This window comes from Phaenicophaeus curvirostris, chromosome 1 (genome assembly GCF_032191515.1).
Source record: "Phaenicophaeus curvirostris isolate KB17595 chromosome 1, BPBGC_Pcur_1.0, whole genome shotgun sequence".
Classification (NCBI taxonomy): Eukaryota; Metazoa; Chordata; class Aves; order Cuculiformes; family Cuculidae; genus Phaenicophaeus; species Phaenicophaeus curvirostris.
The window spans coordinates 74,749,259-74,774,269 of NC_091392.1; the positions used below are offsets into that span (position 1 = coordinate 74,749,259).

Below are 25,011 nucleotides of genomic sequence, written 5' to 3' on the forward strand. Positions count from 1 at the left end.
AAAAAAGTTTACTGGCACTTTTGTGCATGATACTGCTAGAGCAACACCACTAAATAAAACACACCCGGGCCTGTTCTCTGGGAGGACATGGAGGACAGCCAAACTCATATCCACAGAGATCAATTTCCCAAAGCAAGCAGCTTCATCCATAGCTTCCTAGGAACAATTAATGTCTGCAGCTATGTCCCACGTCATGCTGGGGAGCACAAAACTGTTAGGAAATGTGCTAGCAAGGCAACAGCATGGATGACGGCCTGTCAGAAACCTTTGTTTTTACGTTCACTAGTGTAGCCATGGTGAAGCAGATGAATGAGTTGTATGCATTGCCTACTTCAGTCTTCACAAAACCAGAAGAAAATAGCTTGAGTCACATATTCCCTAAACACTGCATCTAATCTGTGGCTACCACATTCTGTCCTAGCAGACAGAGATCCACAAGGCAGAGATGTCTTGTTCAGCTGCTGGGACTCAAGTGTTTCTTTCCTATCTCTCTTAGTAAGCTACAACATCCTCACATGCACTGCAGCAAGGAGTATGTAAGCAGTACAATAACACCTCTAATTACCATGGGTTAGGTCCACAAATTGCTTAAAATCTCGGGATTAAAAACAACAGGACATCAGTCTGACTTTATTTGCCTTCTGACTGATGAGTCATGATTTGTGCCTTCAATCCTGTCTCCACATCCATGATTTCATCATATCTAGGTGTTGGAGCTTTTGCTGCAAGCCCATCACTGACAGATGGTACTGGTTGGTAACTGATATTATCAGATACTCAAAGGCAAAAGTATTTTATTCTCCTCATTAAGCTTTCTCTGGGCTGGTAAAATATGTCCCCATCTACGGATGCTCATCATGTCTGGACCAGATGTCATCACCAACAGAGCAGTTTGTGTGAAGTTATTCCAATTCACTTAAAATTAAATCAGCCAAATTAGCTTAAGAAGTTTCTATTTTTGGCACAGATTCACCTAGCAAAAATTTTGCCTGGGACAAGCTAGAATGCATTCACACAAAATACTCTGTGGGTGGTTCTTTAAGAGAAATGACAAACAGCAGGCTAAGAACACTTAACATCCTGCACTAGCACAGAGGCTTTTAAAAGAAAACATCTACCCATACTGTTAAATTATTTCTCTTCTTCAGTTTCGACTTGCCAACCAAACATGCTCCAATGGTATAAGAGAGCACAACACCTATCATGCTAAAACAAAAAGAAAAAATGTATAATACAACAAGTCAGGAACGTAAAAACAACAGATAAGACTTCTTGGTCCTTCACCAACTATATGACAGAATGACACTGCTTATGATTCTTCCCACACTTATTCAAGGCTGACCAGGTCTAAAGCAACCCCAGTGCATTCAGTTGTTACCTTCTTTCCCCAGGCTCCTCCCTTTGACAGATATCCTCATGAGCCAACCCAGAGACATCATTCCTTTCATGACAATAGTGCAAGCACATAGGATCATGCAGTCATACCAAAGGGTTGGCCAAAAGAACAGTACTTTTATAGGCTAACAGATGCCACACGGCAGATTCTGTCTCAAACACCCAAAAATTATCTGGCAAACTTTGGCAATGTAATCTAACAATGGTATCTCCTCACAGTGAGGGGCAAAAGGTGTAGAAGCAAATTTTCAAATCTTACCTCCCTCTGTGGAGCATACATAAGGAGGTACACGTCCTCACTTCAACCTTACCTCAGTTGTATCCTACCCTCTAGCTTTCTCTGACAGTCCTACTCTCTTAACCTTTTACAGCCTGTATCAAAAACATGCCCCAACTGCATCATGCGTTACCCCAGCAGAAACTCACTTAATCTCCCACAGAAAGCCCCCCCTCTGTGTCTAATTTCTCTTCATTCTCATACAGGTGACACAACACTGCACCAAGGATATCAGTGCAAAACTTTGCTGTAATGACAAGCCATTATGTTTTACAACCACTATCAAGAACCTTGTTATGTTGAAGAGCAATGCATAAACCCTTAGCGCCACGAATTTCTAAGACAACTATACCAATTATGTGTTCTGCCCTACAGAGTCATAATATGGTCTGTGGCTAAACACAGTCAGCTCTTCTAATTCAAACAGAAATAGAAAGCAGGAGACAAGTGGGCTTTGATGCTGTATTGAGGCAGTTCTAATACCCTTTGCTGTGAACGCATTTCTCTCCCCATATGGTAAACTTTGCAAGGTACCTATGGCTCCACTCTTATTTAGCACACAGCCATTCCCTCTGCCTGCTGAACGGCAGTTTTCAGCAAACTACTGCCCCTTCTACTCTATTGCTGCTTTTCAGAATTAGAAACAGAAACAGACCTAACCGGGAATATAGAAGTGAATCAGCTAATCTATGTTACCAAGGGTTTTCTCAGTATTGCAGCAAAACCCTTGAAAAAAACATGCTCTTTCTGATAAAAATCACTGGTGATCCAATAGAAGTACTGATAATGATCATTATTTATGTGCACTTCAACTATATATGCTAGGAGCAATCCAGTTTTAGCAATGCCTGTAGCTGTTCTGTGCTACTTTGGCAACCCTGATCAGCAGCAAACCGGCATTTAACAGGATGGCTAACCTGAGTTTATGATTGCCTTGCACCAACAGGACAGCGCAAAACAGCCAAGGTATTGCCAAATCTGGACTGCTACACATATAGTCAGTGTATGTCTTCTGAACATGACTCCCATCTCACCTGCTTCACATTTGCCTCAGTTTGTTGGTTTAGATGAATTTATTACTCATTAAGTGAATGCAGTGTAGAGCTAATTCAGCACCATTGTCTATAGCCTGGTGATTGTCTATATGGTGATCTAATATCATTATATTTATTATACATCATCTAGAACCTGCAGCTTTACAAGGGCCTTCACATCCTGCACTATAAACAGCAGGTGAAAGCATATGAAATCAGATGGGTTTTTAAAATTATAGATGGATTTTGGCTTTTAGTGATAAAAATCCCTCCTCAGTTGTTTCTCCAGCATTTTTCTTTTTATTTTTTATCCTTTACTACCTCAGTCTCTGCCTCAGAGTGAACTAGCGAAACCTCCCCTACACACCTTCAGCCACACATTATGGCTTCTTCCTGATATTCCTCAGTATCCCTTCACTCTCCTCACACCAGCTTTCCTAGGCCTACAGATCAGTTTGGCTGCAATATGATAATGACGGACTGTTTCCTCTGCCACGCGGCTTTGTCTGCACATGCACACAGCAGAACACTTCTTTCTTCTGAACCTGCAATATATTACAAGATCAACACATGACATAAATGGTATATTTCTTTGTAAGAGTCTGTAAAAGACTCTGATATACAGAACTATAATTATTTCAGCCCTTGTGCCCCATCTTCCTGGATTCTCCAAAGTGTTAAAGAAACTCTGAATAGGGTCAAAGTGATGAGATGCTGAGTGCTTTACATTATTAGTCCTCTGTTCACTGCTCCCTCCCACTGAGGAGAAAAACATATTCCTACACACTTGTTATTATCTGCTCAATTTTAGTACCTAGATGCTTAATTCAATTTCAGAGTCATAATATACTAGTAGGTGACACCTTTTGTCCAAGAGAATTTCTTGTCATTATACATGAAAAATTCTGGTAGAAAGAAATACATCCATGTGGCTCCAGTGGAAAATATAGACAAAAAATTATGACTTATCCTAGGTCAGAGAATCTCTAGCAAAAAATTCATGACATGCCCAGTTTACCAAAACTTGCATCACTTCTAAAGCAGCACTGAAGGGACAATACAGGAGACAGTTCCTTTCCCTCAGCATAGTGTGTATGAGTCCTTACCGAACCAAACAAAAGAAAAATATTCATCTAATAAAAGACTGCATAATAAGAATGAAAAATGATGTGTGCTTCATCTAATTCAGTCCAATGTACAACCATTTTGCTTCCTTTCATTAACATCTTTACTGTGAAAGATTAACCTTAACATGAAATGAGAATGACTGGCTGTTGTGTTTGGCTGTTTTGCATCATTTTATAATTCTTTAACCTTTGAAGTCATTACCACCTAATCCAAAATACACCTTCTACACAGGGCAAAACCTTTTTTTATTTTTTTTTCCTCTGAACCTACTTTCAAAGAGCAAGTTGCTTCAGTTTTGCACAACTTCACAGCAGGGAAGCAATTATGCTACACTTGCAAAAGACAGTGAAACCTATTGGAGAATTCTTCTGAATTATTTGTTCTGTCTTGAGTAGCATCTCTTCACTGGTTTGATAAAAGGTTCATAAGAGAAACACTGCTAGCTAGGTAACAAAACCAAGTTTTCCTTAACAGATTTTTCCTCTCCACCTTTATTTCCTGTTTGAAGCAAATTAAGAACCGACTCAATTGTACTCCCACTGAAATGTAGTCAAATGTATCAGTGGCAAACTTAACATATTCTTCAATTACTTATTATTTGATGGGTTTACTTATCATTTCTTTTCCTAGCAGTATTTAGGACTGAGTCAATACCGGAAAGTTTTCTGAGCTATACACAAATAAAACAAAAGACAAACCCATTTCAAAAGGACTTTCCAAGCACAGGAACCCAGTGGCCCTAACCTCCACACTTGTCTGCAGGCATTATTTTCTGTACCTGTGCAGTCCTCAATGGAGTGAGTTTAAGCAGGGTATTAGCTCTTCTAATTGGTGGAAGAAACATGACTTCAGTCACCAAGAGCATGAAACCAGATTCAAATAAGTAACCTGTACATCAGTCCCAAAAAGGAAAGCTCACAAAACATACCTCCATCACCCAATGCAGTTTGCCGTTTCCTTTCTTTTGCACAAAAAGTCCATTCTTTCTGGCCAGTTGGTATGAGAACTGAGGCACATTCATACAGCATTAAAATGGAACAATACCTGAGCTTCATAAATTACTTAAGACTGAAAAATCAAGTAACTGATGTTATTATAAAAAAAGTTAGAATACCATATTCTGATTTTAAAGACATTAACTGACTTGCTCCTCCACATTCATGAAATTAACAGAGGTTTCCTATCTTTCTATGTCACAGGGAAGAGCTTGTGCATAAAACTGCCTCAAGAAAGAGGTCAAAGGAAAAGAATCCCAAATATATTTTGCGTAAAAATCTCTTGATTCTTAAGCCAATCTCATGATTTCTTGAGGCATGCCTCTGGGCCAGTAACATTTGCATTCATTCTTTAAATGAAAATGTATTTAGCTCAAGGCACCAAAATCCTGCAAAGAGAATAATCCTGCAAAGAGAATCTAGCTCTCTTCCAACTGTAAAACTGTTGTTACCAAAGAATACCAACAAAACTCTTGGGAGGAGTTCCATATGAGAACACTGGAAATTAAGGCAAGTCAAATAATTTAACATAAGCATCCACGTGGATGCTCGTGTTCCGTGGGGAGCCTTAGCTACAACGGCATAAGGCCATGATAGACTTGCCACTACCAAGGTAAACCTCTGCAATCCACCGCAGCTACCTCACATCACTGTGCCTGACAGCTCCCAGTCTAGAAACTCCCACAGCCTGGGCACATCCCTGGGCAACCCTTGAGCCCACTTCTCTTCCCATTTATGATTGCACAAATCAGCACTGTCAGCAGTATTGGACCCATGCATACTTGGGTAAGTGGTAAGAACTGGATTACCCTGTAAGCACAGGTCATGTGTAGCCACATAATTTTAGTCAAGCAAAAATATTACTTATATTGCATAATAAGACTATTATTGCATAGTATAATAATGCTTAAAGAATCAGAAACCAATCTTACCAGTAAATATAACCTCACAGCCAAGAGATTTTTGTAAACTGCAGAAAACACAAAGGGTAGGATTGCACAAGACAAACAAAGCTAGATTTTGGACAAGGCAGAGTCATTTGGTACATTTTTCTTTACAGTGTATTTCTTAAACTAAGACATTTTCCCAATATGTTTTTATAACATGGTCACACAGACAGCTAAGACTGATTAGAAGGGGAAGAAACAAGTGGCCAGTGATAAGAAATCCTTAAACCAATTTCACAGCCAAAGAAAAACTACATGTCTTATGTCCCCAGGAGTTCAACCCTCTCTGCCAGCAGCGTAATAACTTCTGAGTGCTGAATCTGATCAAAGAGTATTCTCTACGTTGACGAGCAGGAGTCTACTAATTTTAGTGGAGAATCGGACAGAGAAGAAAAGTGGGGCTTACATTGTACCTTCCATATCTGATTCATAGCCCAACAGCTGTGATTGCCACTGCTGTAATGGTCAATGGATGAAAAAACACTTCCTTATAACAAAAACCCTGGGGCATATAGTGTCCTTGGCATGGAATGATTAATGGGGATTACAGTAAGAGGGACATGAGCCATTGGAGAATGCAAACAGAGCCCCGGTCGTAGCAAAGAAATGGTAAGGACAGAACTACAAACAGAGCTCCTCCCATCAGCCAGGGAAGGGACTGGGACACAACACTGTTCCAGCAAGAGGAGGTGCGGGATATAGAACAGGATTAAACACTGGTATGTGTGCAGTGGGAGAGACACACAGAACAAGAGAAACAAAACTCACAAGGCATGCAATGCACTTTACCAACAGATGCAATAAGAAGCGTGACCTTCTTCTGTACACAGAGAAACTATTAAGCAAATAAAATAAGGGAAAACTCAATTTAACTTTCTCTGGCTGATTTTAAATAACACTGGACATAAGTGTTAAAGAATTTGAAAGAGGAGAAAGAATGTACACACACAAAAAATGTCCTTGAACTGATCTGCAAATTCACTGCTGGCACTTCATTAAGCCAAAGGCCTAGAGTCAGCCATTATATTCCCTTTGAGCTAAAGGGTAGTTATGAAAATCCAGGGCTGCAAGGAAAATTCAAAATGCTGTCTATAAAAAAACACCTCCAGAGAGGTAATGGCCATATCATCTAGCACTTGCTCTTCTGACCTACTGTCTGGAGCTAAATGCAGGAGTTTGCATGAACTGACTGGACTTGAAGCTGATGGTTGCCCAACAACTGACACTTTCCCACACAGAACTCCAGAAAATTTTTTGGCAAAACAATCACCATGGGAGAGAGTGCTTTATTATTAATGTAAATAGCCCATTTTCTCAAATTACTGATTTTGCAAGAGGCATTAATTTTTGGGCTTTGACCCAAGAATGCAAAATGACATTCACTCAGAACAGATAAAAGATGGTATTGACACAGTCACAGGGATTAGCATCACAAGACACAGTACAACACTAAGTGAACCCGGACTCAACACTAAACTTTAGGGGCTGATTTCATTCCACTGAAATCACTGACCTTAACAGACAGCTAACCTAGCTCTTGGCATGTTGACTGAGGGAATACCATGAAAGAACCTGCTTATTCATTAATTCTATAATTTTAAAGTTCATGGAGAGGACTTTAATTTTCAAGTAGGATACACAAAGCCCACAGAATAAGAGGGGTCAAGGAAGGCTGTGACCTCCTATGAACATCGTATCTATATCTTACCATTGAAGCAACCTGTCATGTTAGCTCCAGTTTTGTAACACTACAGAGAATGATATTCCATATTTGCAGCTACTGTCATTCAGTGCCTCCCATTCAGCCTGCCTATTTAAAAAGTTACACGAATGAAGAAACTTGCAACTTCATTTCTTAAAGAGTGGTAGCACGCCTGATTTTAAGTTCTGCATAATGGTAAAAAGGTCTTCGATAATTACAGTTTTAACATATGCATATGTATAAGCATATATGCATATTCACATATTTACATGTTTAAATGAGTCCCTGGGTTTTAGCTGTAAGCTTCTCCTAGTCCAGCAGTTCCCAAAAGCTGTTACCATTGATTGGACACAGGTGTTAAGGATAATTATAAAGAGTATCATTGTTTAGGCATCCAAAAGTGGAAATTACATTAAAGCAGACCCATTTTCCATTAGGCTTATTACATTATTCCCAGCAAGACCACTGGTACATTCAATTTTCTGCCATTGTTGGACCAGCTTTTTCCTGGGTCACTCCCAATTTACCCATATCTGTAACTACTTCCAAGCACTATCTCAATTTGCTTAGAGCTGAATCATCTAGTCTTGCAGAATAAAACATCTTCAAGATTCCACACGTACTACTTTATCAGTTGCTATGATTACTGAAGCAGTCCTGACCACATAAGCCACTCGTGTATTTTCTTTGCCAGATAAATCAACATATGGTCAACAGCTACTATGGAGCCCTCTTCTATTAGATTTTAGCATAGGGCTCAGTAAGAGCTAGAAGCTCTGGCCTCTCACACATCCAGCAGATGGGCTTGTTTGCGTATTTTCAACTGTTTGAGCAGACGGAGAGCTCATGAAACACTGAACAGAACTCATTTCCTCAAGAACAACAAAAAAGTTTTCCATTGCACCTTTCTGACATTGGTGCATTTTTCTTTTCCTAAAATTGTACTGTCAAAAACATTCTTGAAATTTTGTTCAAATGTAATTTATTAACAAAAACTACACAAGTGGTCCCAACCATGTTTTACCTTTAAAGATTATCAAAAAAGCGAAAGTATTTCACCCAAAATAATTGTATTTTGTGCATGAAATCTGTTTTGTAAACCTACTTTTTTTTTTAATACAGCAACATTATGAAAATTCTCATTAGCTCCAGTAAACAGAAAAAATCTTTGTCAATGAAGCTGTAGTTAAGACAACACAGAGGAGCTTGGGGTTCTGGATTTAATTTCTGGCTTTGCTCTACACTTTCCACATGACCTTGGCTAAATCAATGGAAACCATACTAAGGCAGCCTACTTCCTACTGCCATGCCTGTCCCTTGCCAGCAGACCCTTGGATACCCACTTCAGAAGCCCTAAATAAGGCAACAAGCTGTAAGCCACACAGATTCAGCTGACAAAACAAGTTCCAAGTGTCTCAGTAGCTTCAGGCTACCTAAATGCAGAGTTTGCAGACATTATTGTGTTCTCAAGCCTATTCCTATGTCACAGACACAGATTCCTCAAGATCTAAGTATCCTCTTTCCTGGCAAGTGAAATACTATAGCACCTATTTTGATCCCAAAACTGTTCCTCCACCTCCTCCACACAACAGTACCTTCAGCTTTGGTGCCCTAGTTGTCAATCTTTCTTCTCCTTCTTCCTTAGTGACTGTTAGTAAATCCTCTTGTAGTAAGTGCTGTCACTTTGAAAGCACACAGAGGCTACTTAGTGACCCATCAATATGAAGGTGGGGTTCGATACTAACACAGGAACGCTGTAAACCCAGATTTGCTAAACCAACATCTTAAAACTGAAAGAATTAAAGTGTTCTTTCTGCATGCTATTAATCTTTTAAGGAAACAGTTTAAATGAACAACAAAGATTTAGCTGTCTGTTCCTAATCCTAGCATTGTGGGGGGCCATTCATCTACATACTATCCCTTATCTGATATATGCTTCTATCAAGCTCTAGCCAGTCCTCAACAGCATCATTAGTCATGAAATATCAAAAAAAGGTTAAAACAAATACTGGAAACTGCTTGAGAAATGATAACGTAATACATGCTGCATTGTAGGAAACGTGTATATGTTTGAAGCTGTACACCAACAGACATACAAGCTTACCCATTCACACAACAATGAAGTAAGTCAGAAACCTGCAATACTGAGACATCGTTTTACAAGGGTATCCACAGACTTAATATCTGTTATCTCAGGTGGACACTGTATTTTCTAGGAAGAGATCATCTTATTGCCAGGAAAAAAAAGGTCACTCAAGAACATGCTTACTAGAAGAGTCTATCTGGCTTTATCAGGTAGGTTACAAAGCTACCATATTGCCTGCCTCTTGACAGGCTGCATTATATCCTGGAGGTGTTTAAGGCACAGGTGGACGAGGTGCTAAGGGGAATGGTTTAGTGTTTGATAGGAATGGTTGGACTCGATGATCCAGTGGGCCTCTTCCAACCTGGTTATTCTATGATTCTATGAGTCTATGATTCTATCCGGTTTACGTCAGTTTTTGCTTGGAATGGAGATGTTAAGAAATCCAGAAACATGGTTTTCAAAGCAGACATCCGAAAGGCATAAAAAGCTAAAGGCTGTGTTTACTGGAGAAATGCACCCTTATACCGCTGACAAGGAGACATTTCTGGCAACGCAGGCGGCGCAACAAGAACACACTTCGAGCACGTGCTCTCCCACAGCGATGCGGGAGCCGCCTCGGGAGGGCAACGCGAAACGGAGGGGGCTCCGGTGCGAACGGCAACCCCCTGCGCCACGTCAGGAACCTCTATGCACGCTACGGACACGCTCCCGCTTTTTCACACCCGCGCTGAGCGAGGCTTCCTTGCCCGGAGCAGAACCTTAACCCCCGAGCCGGCGGGCGCCGAGAGCTCGGCCCGCAGCCAGCGCTGCGGAGATGAGGCGGCCCCGCCCCGGGCGGCACAGCCGGCAAGGGGAGCCGCTCCCGGTCTGGAGAGGGAGGGGAAGTGGGGAGAGGGAGGGAGGGAAGGGGGAGAGAGGGAGAGAGGGGGGAGAAAAGGAAGGGGGAGAGAGGGAAGGAGGGAAGGAAGGGCAAGGGGAGGAAGGGCAAGGGGAGGAAGGGAGGAATGGAAGAGGGAGGGAGGAAGGAAAGAGGGAGGGAGGGAAGAGGGAGGGAGGGAGGGAAGAAGGGAAGAGGGAGGGAGGGAGGAAGGGAAGAGGGAGGGAGGGAGGAAGGGAAGAGGGAGGGAGGGAGGGGGAGGGAGGAAGGGAAGAGGGAGGGAGGGAAGAAGGGAAGAGGGAGGGAGGGAGGGAAGGAGGGAAGAGGGAGGGAGGGAAGAGGGAGGGAGGGAGGGAGGGAAGAGGGAGGGAGGAAGGGAGGGAGGGAAGAGGGAGGGAGGAAGGAAGGGAAGGGGAAAAGAGGAAGGGGAAAAGAGGAAGGGGAAAAGAGGAAGGGGAAAAGAGGAAGGGGAAAAGAGGAAGGGGAAAAGAGGAAGGGGAAAAGAGGAAGGGGAAAAGAGGAAGGGGAAAAGAGGAAGGGGAAAAGAGGAAGGGGAAAAGAGGAAGGGGAGGGGGAGGGAGGGAGGGAAGGAAGGGGAAAGGAGGGAGGGAAGGAAAGGGAGGAAAGAAAGGGGAGGGAGGAAAGAAAGGGGAGGGGAGGGAGGGAGGGAGGGAAGGAAGGAGAGGGAAGGAGAGAGAGAGGGACGGAGGAGTGGAAAGGAAGGAGAAAAGCGGAGAGAGGGAAGGAAGGGGAGAGGGAGGGAGTAAGAGTGGGAAGGAGGAAAGCAGGGAACAGGCCCGCCCGCGTACCTGATTTGGGGTAGGTGACAATCCAGACGTCGCTGTCCCTCACCGGGAAATTGGCGATCTCCTCCATCTTCCCGCGGCAGAAGGGCGGCAGCCGCACCCCATTGTACTCGAAGTACTTGCTCTCGAACTCCCCGGGCGTGCTGGGGGTCTCGGCCTCGCTCTCCGCCATCCTCTCTCCCTGCCGGCGGCGCTCGGGGAGGGCGCTCGGCGGCGTCGGGCGCGGCAGCGCCGGCCCCGCCCCCGCCCCACGGCGCGTGGGCCGCGCGGTGACGTCATGGCGGCTGCGAGCGCCTCCGCGCGCGCCGGAGTGTGAGGAGGGGGGGCGAGTACCCGCCCTTCCCAGCCGCGCAGGTAATTTGTTCCTTGCGGTGCTCGGGTTTAAACCCATGCCTGTTTGTTACACAATAAACCCTTCATCCTGGTTCCCCTTTCCCAGTCTCTTGGATGCCCCATCGGTATCTGGCGGGGTAACAGCTTTCATCACGTTGCGGGGCATCTTGCAGCCGGGCGGGTACCCAGTGCATCCTCTGCCTGCTCTGACTTATTCCCTGGACTTCCCACTCTGGCATCAGAGTTGTCTCATTAACTCACCTTGTTTGGAGGACATCAAGCAACATAAACCACCCCTATCCCAAAACTGCTGGGGACTGGTTAATGAGGATGCAGGCCTGTGCACTGTGTCACGGAATCATAGAATCACCAGGTTGGAAAAGACCTCTTGGATTATTGGTTCCAACCATTCCTATTTGCCACTAAACCATGTCCCTGAGCACCTCATCTACCCGTCTTTTAAATGCCTCCAGGAATGGTGGCTTAACCACCTCCCTGCGCAGCCTGTTCCAGTGCCCAATGACCCTTTCTGTGAATTTTTGTTTTTTCTTTTTCTGATAGCACAGCTTGAGGCCATTCCCCCTTGTATTGTCCCCTGTCACCTGGGAGAAGAGGCCAGCACCCTCCTCTCTATAACTTCCTTTCAGGTAGTTGTAGAGAGAAATAAGGTCTCCCCTCAGCCTCCTCTTCTCCAGGCTAAACAACCCCAGCTCTCTCAGCCGCTCCTCGTAAGACTTGTTCTGCAGCCCCTTCACCAGCTTTGTTGCTCTTCTCTGGACACTCTCCAGAGCCTCAACATCCTTCTTGTAGCAAGGGGCCCAGAACTGAGCACAGTATTCGAGGAGCGGTCTCACTAGTGCCGAGTACAGAGGGAGAATAACTTCCCTGGACCTGCTGGTCACACTGTTTCTGATACAAGCCAAGATGCCACTGGCCTTCTTGGCGACCTGGGCACACTGCTGGCTCATGTTCAGTCGGCTGTCAACCAACACCCCCAGGTCCCTCTCCTCCAGGCAGCTTTCTAGACAAACTTCGCTAGACAGACAGTCTGTAGCACTGCACAGGGTTGTTGTGCCCCAAGTGCAGGACCCGTCATTTGGCCTTGTTAAACCTCATGCCATTTGACTCTGCCCAGCGGTCCAGCCTGTTCAGATCCCTTTGTAGAGCCTCCCTACCCTCCAGCAGATCAACGCTTCCTTACAGCTTAGTGTTGCCTGCAAACTTGCTAAGGGTGCACTCAATGCCTTCATCCAGGTCATTGATAAAGACATTGAACAGGACTGTACCCAGGCACTGAGCCCTGGGGAACCCCACTTGTCACTGGCCTCCAGCTGGATTTCGCACCATTTACCACCACTCTTCGGGCCCAGCCATCCAACCAGTTTTTCACGCAAGAGAGTGCACACCTGTCCAGGCCAGAGGCTGACAGTTTCCTAAGCAGGATGCTGTGAGAAACTGTCAAAGGCTTTACCGAAGTCCAGGAACACCACATCCACAGCCTTTCCCTCATCCAGTAAGTGGGTCACTTTGTCATAGAAGGCGATCAGGTTAGTTTGGCAGGACTTGCCTTTCATGAACCCGTGTTGACTGGGCCTGATCACCCAGTTCTCTTGCATGTGCTTCATGATAGCACTCAAGATCACCTGTTCCATGACTTTCCCCAGCACTGACGTCAGATTGACAGGCCTGTAGTTTCCTGGATCCTCCCTCCGACCCTTCTTGTAAACAGTTATAACATTAGCCAGCTTCCAGTCAAGTGGCACTTCCCCAGTCAGGCAGGACTGTTGCAAGATGATGGGAAGGGGTTTGGCAAGTGCATCTGCCAGCTCCTTCAATACTCTTGGTTGGATCCCATCCAGCCCCATAGACTTGTGAGTGTCTAATTGGTTAAGCAAATCTCTAACCACTTTCTCTTGGATCATGGGAGCTTTATTGTGCTCCTCTAGCTCCTGGGGATGTACACATAGGGAACAACTTTCCTTACTATTAAAGACTGAGGCAAAGAAGGCATTAAGTACCTCATCCTTGTTCTCATCCTTTCTCACAGTTGTTCCTTCTGCATCCAATAGGTACTGTATATCCTCCCTAGTCCTCCTTTTATTGTTCATGTATTCATAGAAAGGTTTTTTATTATCTTTCACCTAACTGGCCAGTTTGAGCTCTAGTTGGGCTTTAGCCCTCCTGATTTTTCTTCTGCATGATCTCACTTCCTCCCTGTAGTCCACCCAAGATGCCTGTCCCTTCTTCCAAAGTTCACAGACACTCCTGTTCTTTTTGATGTCCACCCAGATCTCCTTGCTCAACCAAGCTGGTTTTTTTTGCTCCCTGCTCATTTGCCGGCACATGGGGACAGCTTGCTCCTGCGCTGCCAGTATTTCTTTCTTGAAGAGTATCCAGCCCTCTTGGGCTCCCTTGCCCTTAAGGGCTGTCTCCCATGGGACTTTATCACCTAACCTTCTGTACAGTCTAAGGGCTGCCCTCTGGAAGTTTAACGTGGCTGTTCTGCTAACCCCCCTCCTCACCTCATCTAGAACTGAGAATTCTACCATCTCATGATCGCTTTGCCCCAGGCATCCGCCAGCTGTCACATCCCCCACAAGGCCTTTTCTCTTCACAAACAGCAGGTCCAGGAGGGCGCCTTCCCTTCTCAGCTCTGTCACCAGTTGTTCAAGGAAGTTGTCTTCCACACACTCCAGGAGCCTCCTAGACTGCTTCCTCTCTGCTGCATTGTACATCCAGCAGACATCTGGTGGATTAAAGTCTCCCACAAGGACAAGAGCAAGTGATCTTGAGACTTCTCCCAGTTGCTTGTAGAATCATAGAATCATAGAATAACCAGGTTGGAAGAGACCCACCGGATCATCGAGTCCAACCATTCCTATCAAACACTAAACCATGCCCCTTAGCACCTCGTCCACCTGTGCCTTAAACACCTCCAGGGAAGGTGAATCAACCACCTCCCTGCACAGCCTGTTCCAGTGCCCAATGACCCTTTCTGTGAATTTTTGTTTTTTCTTTTTCTGATAGCCAGCCTGAACCTCCCTGGCACAGCTTGAGGCCGTTCCCCCATGTACTGTCCCCTGTCACCTGGGAGAAGAGGCCAGCACCCTCCTTTCTATAACTTCCTTTCAGGTAGTTGTAGAGAGAAATAAGGTCTCCCCTCAGCCTCCTCTTCTCCAGGCTAAACAACCCCAGCTCTCTCAGCCGCTCCTCGTAAGACTTGTTCTGCAGCCCCTTCACCAGCTTTGTTGCTCTTCTCTGGACACTCTCCAGAGCCTCAACATCCTTCTTGTAGCAAGGGGCCCAGAACTGAACACAGTATTCGAGGAGCGGTCTCACTAGTGCCGAGTACAGAGGGAGAATAACCTCCCTGGACCTGCTGGTCACACTGTTTCTGATACAAGCCAAGATGCCACTGGCCTTCTTGGCGACCTGGGCACACTGCTGGCTCACGTTCAGTCGGCTGTCAACCAACAAGAGCTCATCAGCTTCATCTTTTTGTCTAGGTGGTCTATAACAGACTCCCATCACTACATCTGCCTTCTTGTGGGCTCCTCTGGTTTTTATCCACAGACACTCAATGCTGTCATCACCACAGTCGAGCTCAATGGTGTCAAAGCACTCTCTAATATAGAGGGCTACCCCACCACCTTTCCTAACTTTCCTGTCCCGCCTGAAGAGTTTATATCCCACCACTGTGTCACTGGTTATCCCGCATCCTTCTTATCAGAGCAGCTCATGCTGGGGCAAGACTCAAATGAGTCTTTATTTTGTATTTCATCATGTGTGTTTCTGCAATGATGCTGAAGTATAATAAAGGTTCTTTGGAAGCTTTAGAGACAAGGTGTAGCAGGTATGCATTTGAAAGAAATAAAATAAGCATATAAAGAATCAGTAAAGCACGGCAGGAGGGTACAATCATTTGGAAGGTATATGTCTGTAGGTACTGGAGAGTAAAGTATAGCTAATTTCAATCGAGTTTACTGAATTATGGTCAGCAACCGACTGTCCCTTCTACAGGAGCCACCTCAGGAAAAGCAACAGTGCAAACAGCCAAGGGCAAGAACAGCTTTCAGCCTTTTTAGCTACATCTACCAGCATGTGTAAATCGATGCTTTTACAGTAGTATAATAATACTATTCATATTAATAATAAACTGCAGACATTAAAACTATGGTTAGAGCAGGTAGGAAAAGTCCACCAAAACCTAGCATAAAAAATATTGTTTCATTGTATTGAAGTGGTTTGCAGGACTGTGTTAGGTAAAACAAATAAACAACAACAAAAAAAAGTTGGAGAGAAAAGTTCATCCCAGAGTTACTGGCTGACTAGTAAGACTTGCCCTAGAAGCTGACAATGCAGATTCAAGCACCTGTGATACTAAATTTAGTTTTGAGTCTGCTTCAAGATGATGAAATCAGAATTATCTGTTGACATCTAAAACAACTTCTCCAATTAAAAAAAATTTTTTTAGAATTAAAAAAGTGTGTTGACAAGAATAGCAGGCAGCTGGTATTCTGTATTTTAAGATAATACTGCAAACTCGGGAGCAACTGGCATTCTGGCACTGATGCCACTGTTCTTTTCTTTCCTATGGTGTTTTAAATGGTCTGATTTCTTCTTTCCCTTACTTCTCAACAAAATAATTCAAAACTGAAATTTTCTGTAGAAAGTAGAGTTGTGGGATTTTCTAGATGTGCTTTGGGGGAAAATTTATTTGTTAGTCTTTGCTGATGATTAAAAGCATTAAGTTATCCGAGTAATAAATAACTTCAAAGTCCAGGAGAAAAAAAAAAAAAAAGAGAGAGATGAATTCAAATCTGTATTACTGGTTTTTTAAGTCTTCATTAATTTTTTTAAATTCCTAGCTTAGTCCTCAGGCATGGATATGGTCTCTGCTCAATACATCAAGTTGAGGGAGCCATATTGAGACTAGAAAAACTCTGTTTCTGCTTTCTCTTCAAGTTAATGGGAGTTGTACTAATGATGTACCTCAGAGTGGGTTATGAGGTTCTGTGGAGCAGAAAGCCAAGCAGACATTACCATAATGGAGGGAATAATAACTGGAGCTATCTCTTTAGCAATGGATACTTTCACTTACCTTATAATGTTTCAAATGAAAGAGAAATTGGAGCCCAATGTGGCTGAGAAACCAGATGTCCTGGATTAACTGCACTTGGAAAGATCATCCCTGTGTTACAGGGGCAATAAATCGTAATGTAGGATACTGGACCTATAGTGCACAAATTGCACAGCTGACGCATGTGAGTGGATATTAAGCATTCAAGATTTACTGCATGCATGCAGATCAGTGGCCCAGTGCTTACTCAGATCTGACATATCTGAGACACATCAGATTTGCTGGGAATTCAAAAATAGCTGATCTATAAAATGCATGACAGCTGTTTGTTTAGGGTTTCTGGAAAAAAAAAAACCAAACCAAAAAAAACCAAACCAAAAACTACAGGCAGTACATTGTGCTCAAAGGCATCATCCACAAACAGTGTAGTCCACAACAAACATGGTGAAGCTGGTAGACTGTCATTCAGTTACCAAAGGTTATAGGCAAACAACCTGAGGATGATCGAGTAGTACAGCTAAATGAAAATGGAATGTGCTGTAACAGATGAGCCACACTGAGGTGTTTCCTTTACCCTCAAAGCAGAGAGGAGTCATGGAGGCAATCAGAATATGTAGCCTGCAAAGATAGCCTTATTCTGTTTAAAAGAAAAAATCGTAAAAGTATATTAGTTTATTTGAATGTGTTTCCAGCCCCATCTGTATCACTTAGATCATTCTGTAATTTAACTGGTCCCAGAAAGCATAGCTATTCGGTGCTCCCATGAAACAGCAGGCAGAAATGCAGGTGAAAAAAGTTTGGATTCTCTCACTATGATGTACACTGGGACCAACTTTACAGAAGTCACTTAGACTTCCCTCTATATAAACTTGTATAAGACATGGGAAACAAAGAATATCTTAGAAAAAAAAATTAAATGCTGACCTTAGGAAAAAGTTATCATTTTAAGATCTTGAAAGTAGGTTTTCATGTTGGAATCAGACTGTCTGTTTTATGCTGTTTAGTTATGTCTGTCTTTCTGTGGTCTGTTGCTACAAAAAGCTCTCCTGTAGCTTTGTATTCCTGAAGAGTGAGAAGGTGTCTCCTTGTCTTTGCTGTCAGATGTGCCTACTTATTGGCTGAAGACTGTAAAGAATGTCCCTGTCTTGAGATGTATGTGTACTGTTGCACACACAAAAATGGAGTTTCATCTTTCAAAAATTTATCTGATGAAAAAAAGATAAAACTGGTAATGTTTTATCTTACCTTTTTCTTAAACCATTGTAACAGCAATCTGCATCAATGTTGGAGGAGCTTATTTGGAGGAAGTTAAACTGTTTGCACGTGTTGATTTAGTTTTGGACATGAAATCTGTAAATGCTACTACAAATATTACCTGAAGCTGATGTGGTATAACTACCTGAAAGGAGGTTGTAGAGAGGAGGTTGCTGGCCTCTTCTCCCAAGTGACAGGAGACAGGAATGGCCTCAAGCTCTGCCAGGGGAGATTTAGGCTGGACATTAGGGAAAAATTCTATGATTCTGTGATTCTATGGTAACAAGTAAACAGCTGTGCAGTAGATTGGTGTTTATATAACACTGTTGCCTGCTAGTCATTTGTGTTTGTTCAGTGAGTACCCATGAACTTTCAGGAATGCTTCTTACTAACTCAGCCCAAATATGAGCCATAGCTATGAGGTTTGAGCACATGATCCTAACACAGCATTTAATTCTTCTAGTGAATATGGCTTAGGATCAAGCCATTGCTTGGTACTCATCACCTTTCTTTTCCTTTGGTACCTGTTAACAGTATGAGAAATGGGTGCCCTGGCCTCATAGTCAGGATGCTAAGGAATCAGAACCCTTTTCTTCTAGAATTTCTATGTAACCTTAACTCAGTCTCCCCATGCTTTAACTTCCACCTTTCAGAACAGTGCAAGTACTGTAATCCATCTCACAAGGCTATCTGAGGGTAAATCTCTTGTCTCTCTGTACTGAAGCAGAAGATTCAAGGTCTTTTTAGGAGACAGGACTGATGCAAATAATGGTTTCTTTTATGTGATCCTGCTCAATATAGTCAGAATGCAAAGGCTTGTATTTCTTGCTAAAGTGTGCATAGTTTGCACTAAGAAGCAGTTACTCAGAGTCCCAGGCTGCAGAAGACCACTCAGCATTAAATTCAGTAGCAAGGCAAATCAGCCATTGTCCCAACTCTGAGACAGGTCCTCCCCATATATTATTTTTCACAAATATATAGTGCTTCTAAAATTATACCCTACAGCATTTTGTATTCAGCGGACTTGCATAAATGTAGATTCATGTATCATCTTTATGCTTAGCACTACACTTCCCAGCAGGCCATGCAGGTAGAGGCTTTCAGGCAAGATGAGCTTGCCTTACCACCAGCCTAAGCAGCAGAAGGAAATGTGTGGTCACTCTGCTGATGCATCATGAACATTACGTATTAAATGAGGGCAGGAACGTAAAAAGGCAAGTAACTAAAAATAGTCAGCAGGCTGTGGTATCACTTGAAAGGAAAAATGCAAAAGGTACACCAATATTTTCTGTGAGTCAAAGCAAAGATCGCATGAGAGGAAGATGAGCAACATGTAAGTCAGCACTGTGGATTAATGGCTTTGCTTTCCTGACAGGTCAGAATTGCAGTTTTGTAAACCCCTACCACAAATTGTGCAATGATAATTCCACCAGACAAGGCAATATGGGATACCTTGCATAACTCTGCTAGCTACACTGTAAATATTTCTCCAGTGCATTATAAATTGCTTTAGCTATCTGCACATTTCTATCTCCATTCCATTTTCCCAAAAATTTGAACTTGTGGCTATTTTAAACGGAAACTTTTATTTAAAAAACAAAATTTAATTGGGGATTATTTTTGTAGCATAACTATTTATGGCTGGGACTGAACGATAAGGAAAGAAAATTTCTAACTTAATCTGCCTAGGTGTCATTGAAAATGTTCATGATGTGGCCTTCTAGGCATGGTGCTGGCCTGGAATGCAAGGTATCTTAATTCCATTGCAAATTCTTACCACTTCAAGTAGGTGAAGTTGGGTGAGTTACTTTGCCATCCTTTGCTTCAGTCACCCTTCATTTTAAAGGGGAACAGAGATAGTTGATCATACTTATGTGTTCATGGGAGAAAGTACAATTTAATATTGGTATATAACAATGCTATCAATTAATTTTCTTATTAATTATTGGTCTTATGTTCATTATTTATGTTGTTAAAGTTGATAAACATTTTGGAGACAACATAAATGGTTTCTTAAGTAAGATCCGGGCACTGAGGCAAATGACTGTTTTAGGGCAGTAATTAGTGTGTCTTTCACTGTATGCTTATAGTAACGATTTATTAGTTTTCCATGTATTAGGGGGGTCAGAAAACTGAATGGCCTTTGGATATGCTAGTTTCCTTATCTTTGCATAATAAAGATCGTGCAGTTATCCTATATAAAACTGCTTTATTTTTTAGGGACTCAATTTGTATATCTCAGTGGTTCAGTACCATAAAACCTAATCAGTTCTACAGGAGTTTTTGTGATTGTTATGGTTACAATACCATAGAAACTGAAGCCTAATAGGAGATTAATTGGATGTGGCTGCTTTAGCTTTGTGGCCTGAAAGTTATTTTCCCTTCTAAATGACTCTGAATTTATCTATCTTAAAGCAAGGTGCTGTAGCAATGACATTGATGCAGTTGTCCCTGATGGGAATCAGTGAGAAATTTTCATTTATATTATACTTATAATATTATATAATATATAATATATAATATCTATTATATATATAATAGATAATATTATTATTTTTTTAATCTAAATGTAAGCATAGAAGTATAAGGATGGATAAGCTTCAAGCCACACGAGAACCTATAAGTTCCTGAATAGACTTCAAAGTGCATGCTTTCATATCAGTTTTCTGCTTTTCAAACTGCTGCAGAGTGTCATGTCCAGTAAACTGATAGAATGTGTACATGAAAAGACAACTCCGAGCTAACTTTGCACAAGTCAGGCTGTGGTGTAACCAGGTTTGTGTAGTGATGTAGGGAGTCTTCACTGTTTGCAGACAGCAGGTTATTGTTTTGTGTGCAGCTGAGCAACTCTGTGTGGATTTAAAGCCTTGGGATGGTATTGGACCAGGGACTATGCACTGTGCTTTGCAGTGTACTTCAGGCACTTCTGTAAAACTGCCCAGACACCTGAACAGCATCTCCTAGCAATTGTAGCTTTATAAATATGGCTTCTAGGCTTGAAATTTGAAAAAACAAAAGTGTTAAAGGAAAGTAGATACTATGGCTATGCAAACATTTTTACAATGTGGATATAGATAGCAATGAAAGGTCATAGTAAAGAAAGGAGCTTCTCAGCTGGGCTTCTGAGGAGTATCTAGAGTTGCTTTCATCATCAACAAGTGTTCATCATGGTTCTCAGAAGGTAGCACATATGCTATTCTAGACAATTTCGTATGGTTTTAGAAAGGTACAGAACAAAGTCTCTGCTACCCATGGATTACAAAGATTGCCTCACATCAACACAGAAAACTGAATGGATACAGCTGTGAGGCAACTTTCAGACTCATTTACTAATGAATTTCTGGAAAAGAAAAGCCCAATAGGAAGAGATTGGAGACACTAAGGGGAAAGCATTAAAAAAAAAAAAAGAGAAACGTATCTCTGCTACCGAGGTGAGCAAGCTAGAATGTCAGGGAAGAGACAGGACAATCACAGGATGGCATCATAAAGGTGGTCAGTCTAGGGAGAATGGAAGTGCTTACCAGATTGAGGTGGAGGGAGCTGAATGCTGAAATCAATGTGAGAGGTTGCTTGCAAGAGTGGGTGATTGTCTTGGTACTGAGCCTGCTGCAGTCAGGAGCATTAAAGATCCCAGAAACATGACACAGAAATTGAAGGGGTGCAAAATGGAAGACTACACCAGGGGCCTAAAAGAAGGTAAGGACAGATTTATATAGTAGTGTGGTCCATACTAAAATAGTTTAAATGTTGACTAGGAATTAAGGTACAGACAATGAAGAATGCATTACTTGAATTATATGAGCCCTATCAGTGTGAGTATAGCTATTCACATATTTTAAATGACCCTGTGCATTAATACTTTGTTGCATTGATGTGTCAGAAAATAAAGGTGTTAAAATGTGCAAACTTTGAGTAGCAACTGGTAGCAGTAATGTCATTAATGACAAATATGCCTGCTTATTTTTAACTCCTCTGGTAAGGACTGCCTTCATTCTGTGTGGATACTAAATAGCAACAAACTACATAACATACAGACAGCCTGTTTGTAAGAACATCATTCTTACAGATGATAATCAATGCAAAATCCTCGTTCATTCTCTTTGGTCAGCATCTTTGGAGCAGGTAGTGCCTGGTTCCTGTTACCTGTGAACTTGAGCTACAACAGTACTATCATCGAACACTGTCCTCAGCTGAATATGCCTCACGCATTCTCAAGAAAAAGTAGGTAGTCCTATGTATGATTTATCATACAGCTAGAGTACTTCTAGAAGCTTTGGGATTTTTGTTGTCTGAGTCCAAAATTTGTCTCCCGAGGTGTTTCCTAGTTACTCATTTGATTCCTGGGTGTGTGGTGGAGCAAGAGGAATTTTAAGGGACTATTTCATCTCCAGTAATTGTAGGCAGTCCAAGATGACAGGCTGTATGGTGTAAATATCCTAGACACCTACCAACTGCTGGTGCTGCAGCTGCTTTGAGGAAAAGTGGCTGTTATATTCTAGCAGAATACTCAGCAGTGGAAGAGCGTAGTGGCTGGAAATAACTTGAAAAAGTGGAAGGAAATACAGTGATAGATGCCTGGAGGAGGATAGTTACTGAAAGCATCAAAACATCCTACAGCTCACGGCATAGAGAGTACAAGCTGCGGAAGTGTGCCATGATCTTGCTGCTTGGTGAAGACAGTATAAAGTAAATCCCCCTCTCAGGTATTTCAGACACTGGTACAGTAGCAAGCATATACTGCTGAAAGGGAGGCAGATATTTTCTCACACAAGTGTTTGAATAATATTTCTTATTATGTAAATGCAGTGCAGACAGAATAGCTGTTAGCACTTGAGAAACCACAGCCTGGACTTTTCTCATGTTTTGCTGAGGTTTCTTGTGTGAGTGGCAGCAGCCACTGTAGTATTCTTCAGGACATGTCTTCCTTCTGATCCTTCCTCTTTTTCCTCATTCAAAGTGCATTCCCTGAAGCCTTATGAGGCACAGGAAGGGAGAAGCCAGGCTCTTCCTCTATTCTTACCACAAAAAGTCTGTTCAGTAGGGAGCAGGAAGAGATGTGAGCAATGCCTACAGCATTTGCTTGCACAGATTGTGTAAGTTGCAGGGAGAATAACCCTCAGGTACCAAAGACTGACTACACAAAACTGACTGAACCCTCCTGGGGTAAGACACCACAGCTGGTTCTGTAAGAATAGCAGAATTAATTCATAGTGGCCTGATTTTACTCAGGTCTGTGTAATGGAGATTAACGAACCCCATTACTACTGTGAATTACTATATGCTAGGCTTCAAGGCCACTCTGCGTGGCAAGTTCTGAAGTGATACACAAATGGAAGAGCAGGGTTTTTTAGTGGCACTTACTGTATTTGGAAATGAAGCGGTTAGTTAATCACTCAGCTGCCAAATTCACATATTGGCTATTGCAAAATTAAGAGTTGTTTTTGTATTTTTTTTTTGTTCCAGAACACCTCCTACTCCAGCCTGATCTTAATACTTAGAGCTAGCAATACAATTCCAGAGACAAACACTCACGAGGACTATGGGGCAGTACCTGCTGGCATGTAGCAATACCATGATGATTCTGGATGTAACAGCAGCAGCATCATTAAAGCACCTGTTCAGATGAAAAGTGTCTTCTGCAAATGGCTGCAGTCATCTCCTGTGGGTGGACCTGTAATGAGGATAGAGGTCACAATCTTTCAAGAGTATGTCATATGTTCAGGTGTAATATGACTTATCTTAACCAGACTCATTAATTAGGCTGTCAAAGAGCTCTGTATGTTTTTCTTACACCATACATTATAGCTTCAATAGCAAGCCTACCTGCTTGCTAAACATAATTTGGAGCCATTGCAATATAGTAACCTGCTATTATTCCCAATTATTTTTATTATCATAGTTTAGGTGCCGAATGCCAAGAAAGCATAGGTGCTGGGTTAAAAAAAAAGCCAGAAAAGCCATAAGATTGCAGTTTAAATGCTTGATCATGACTCTTTTCTCACTAGTTTCTATGGGACTGATCAGGAGTGTAGGCTTAGTCTCTAAGAAGAGAGTAAAATCACATGTACTCAATGAGAAAGGACTGTTCTGAAGTTTAAGCATGTGGATAGGGAATAGAAATCTTACTTTCTAATACCAGTTTTGTAATAATTTACTTGACATCTCCACTGAAGTTCTCAAATCTCCCCTTTCCATAGTTATAAAGTGTAACGAATGTCTTTGTCTTAGTGTCTTGTAGTCTTTATGATGGATTTAATAAGCCTCATCCCTTATGGCTGCCTCTTCTGAACTAGATGTGAGACTGTTTACCACATGTCTAGGACTGTGTTCTCCCTTACAACTCCAACTTCATACTTGTTCAGCCTTCAGCTACACAGTGAAGAGACAAGGACTTTACAAGACTACTAAAACTTATTCTTTTTATTTGTCTTCCATTACAAACTTGGTAACACAGTCACCAGGATATGTATGCGTGACCAGATACTGAGATGAACAGTACAAATCCCCTCAGGGATCATCTGATACCCACATATTTAGTATAGCTTGTGCCAGACAGAAAGGGGGCATCAGAGTAATAAGATAAATTAAGACTTAGGAAAGCTGGGCAAAGACTCGCTTTTAGTTGAGAAGCAGCTGTAATGTGCACATAATTAAAATCTTCTGTGGCAATGATATAGAGGAAATGAAATTTATCTCAAGCATTGACACAGAGAGGACAATTGCTAGGGAAGGAGGCTGTTAAAAAGAAGCTGTTGGCCAAGAAGTTCTACATTGACAGGCTTGGGAGTTTCTGAATGCAAGTTATTCTGGTTATGTCCAGTAGCTTGTGTGGCTTGTGTTGGATGCCATTCAAGGAACTGAAGGCAAAGTGTTTAAGTATGTCTCTGTTCAGATGCCATCTGAACTGATGACATCAAGCCTCAGAAATAAGTCTTATTTTCTCACACAATGAATCTTCCTTGTGTTTACACTGCAAAACGCTGGAAAAGGGCCTAAGCAAAGAAAGATGCAAACCACATTTGTGAGAAAGCTTCAAATCCCTATCATCCATCTCCTTACACTGTCATGTAGTCATCAAATTATACACTGGGTGAGAA

At 42.4% G+C, this 25,011-nt stretch overlaps 2 protein-coding genes across 5 annotated transcripts in view; one reads left to right on the forward strand and one right to left on the reverse strand.

The window, feature by feature from the left end:
- Window positions 1–11,477, reverse strand: part of SULT4A1 (sulfotransferase family 4A member 1) — a 32,821-nt gene extending 21,344 nt beyond the window's left edge. The window contains exon 1 of the mRNA XM_069864996.1: window positions 11,251–11,477. Coding sequence (XP_069721097.1) covers window positions 11,251–11,419 — 169 coding nt within the window. The 5' untranslated portion in view covers window positions 11,420–11,477. The remainder of the gene's footprint in view (window positions 1–11,250) is intronic.
- LOC138724325 (patatin-like phospholipase domain-containing protein 2) overlaps window positions 1–25,011 on the forward strand; it is a 520,777-nt gene that overhangs the window by 451,892 nt on the left and 43,874 nt on the right. The window lies entirely within an intron of this gene.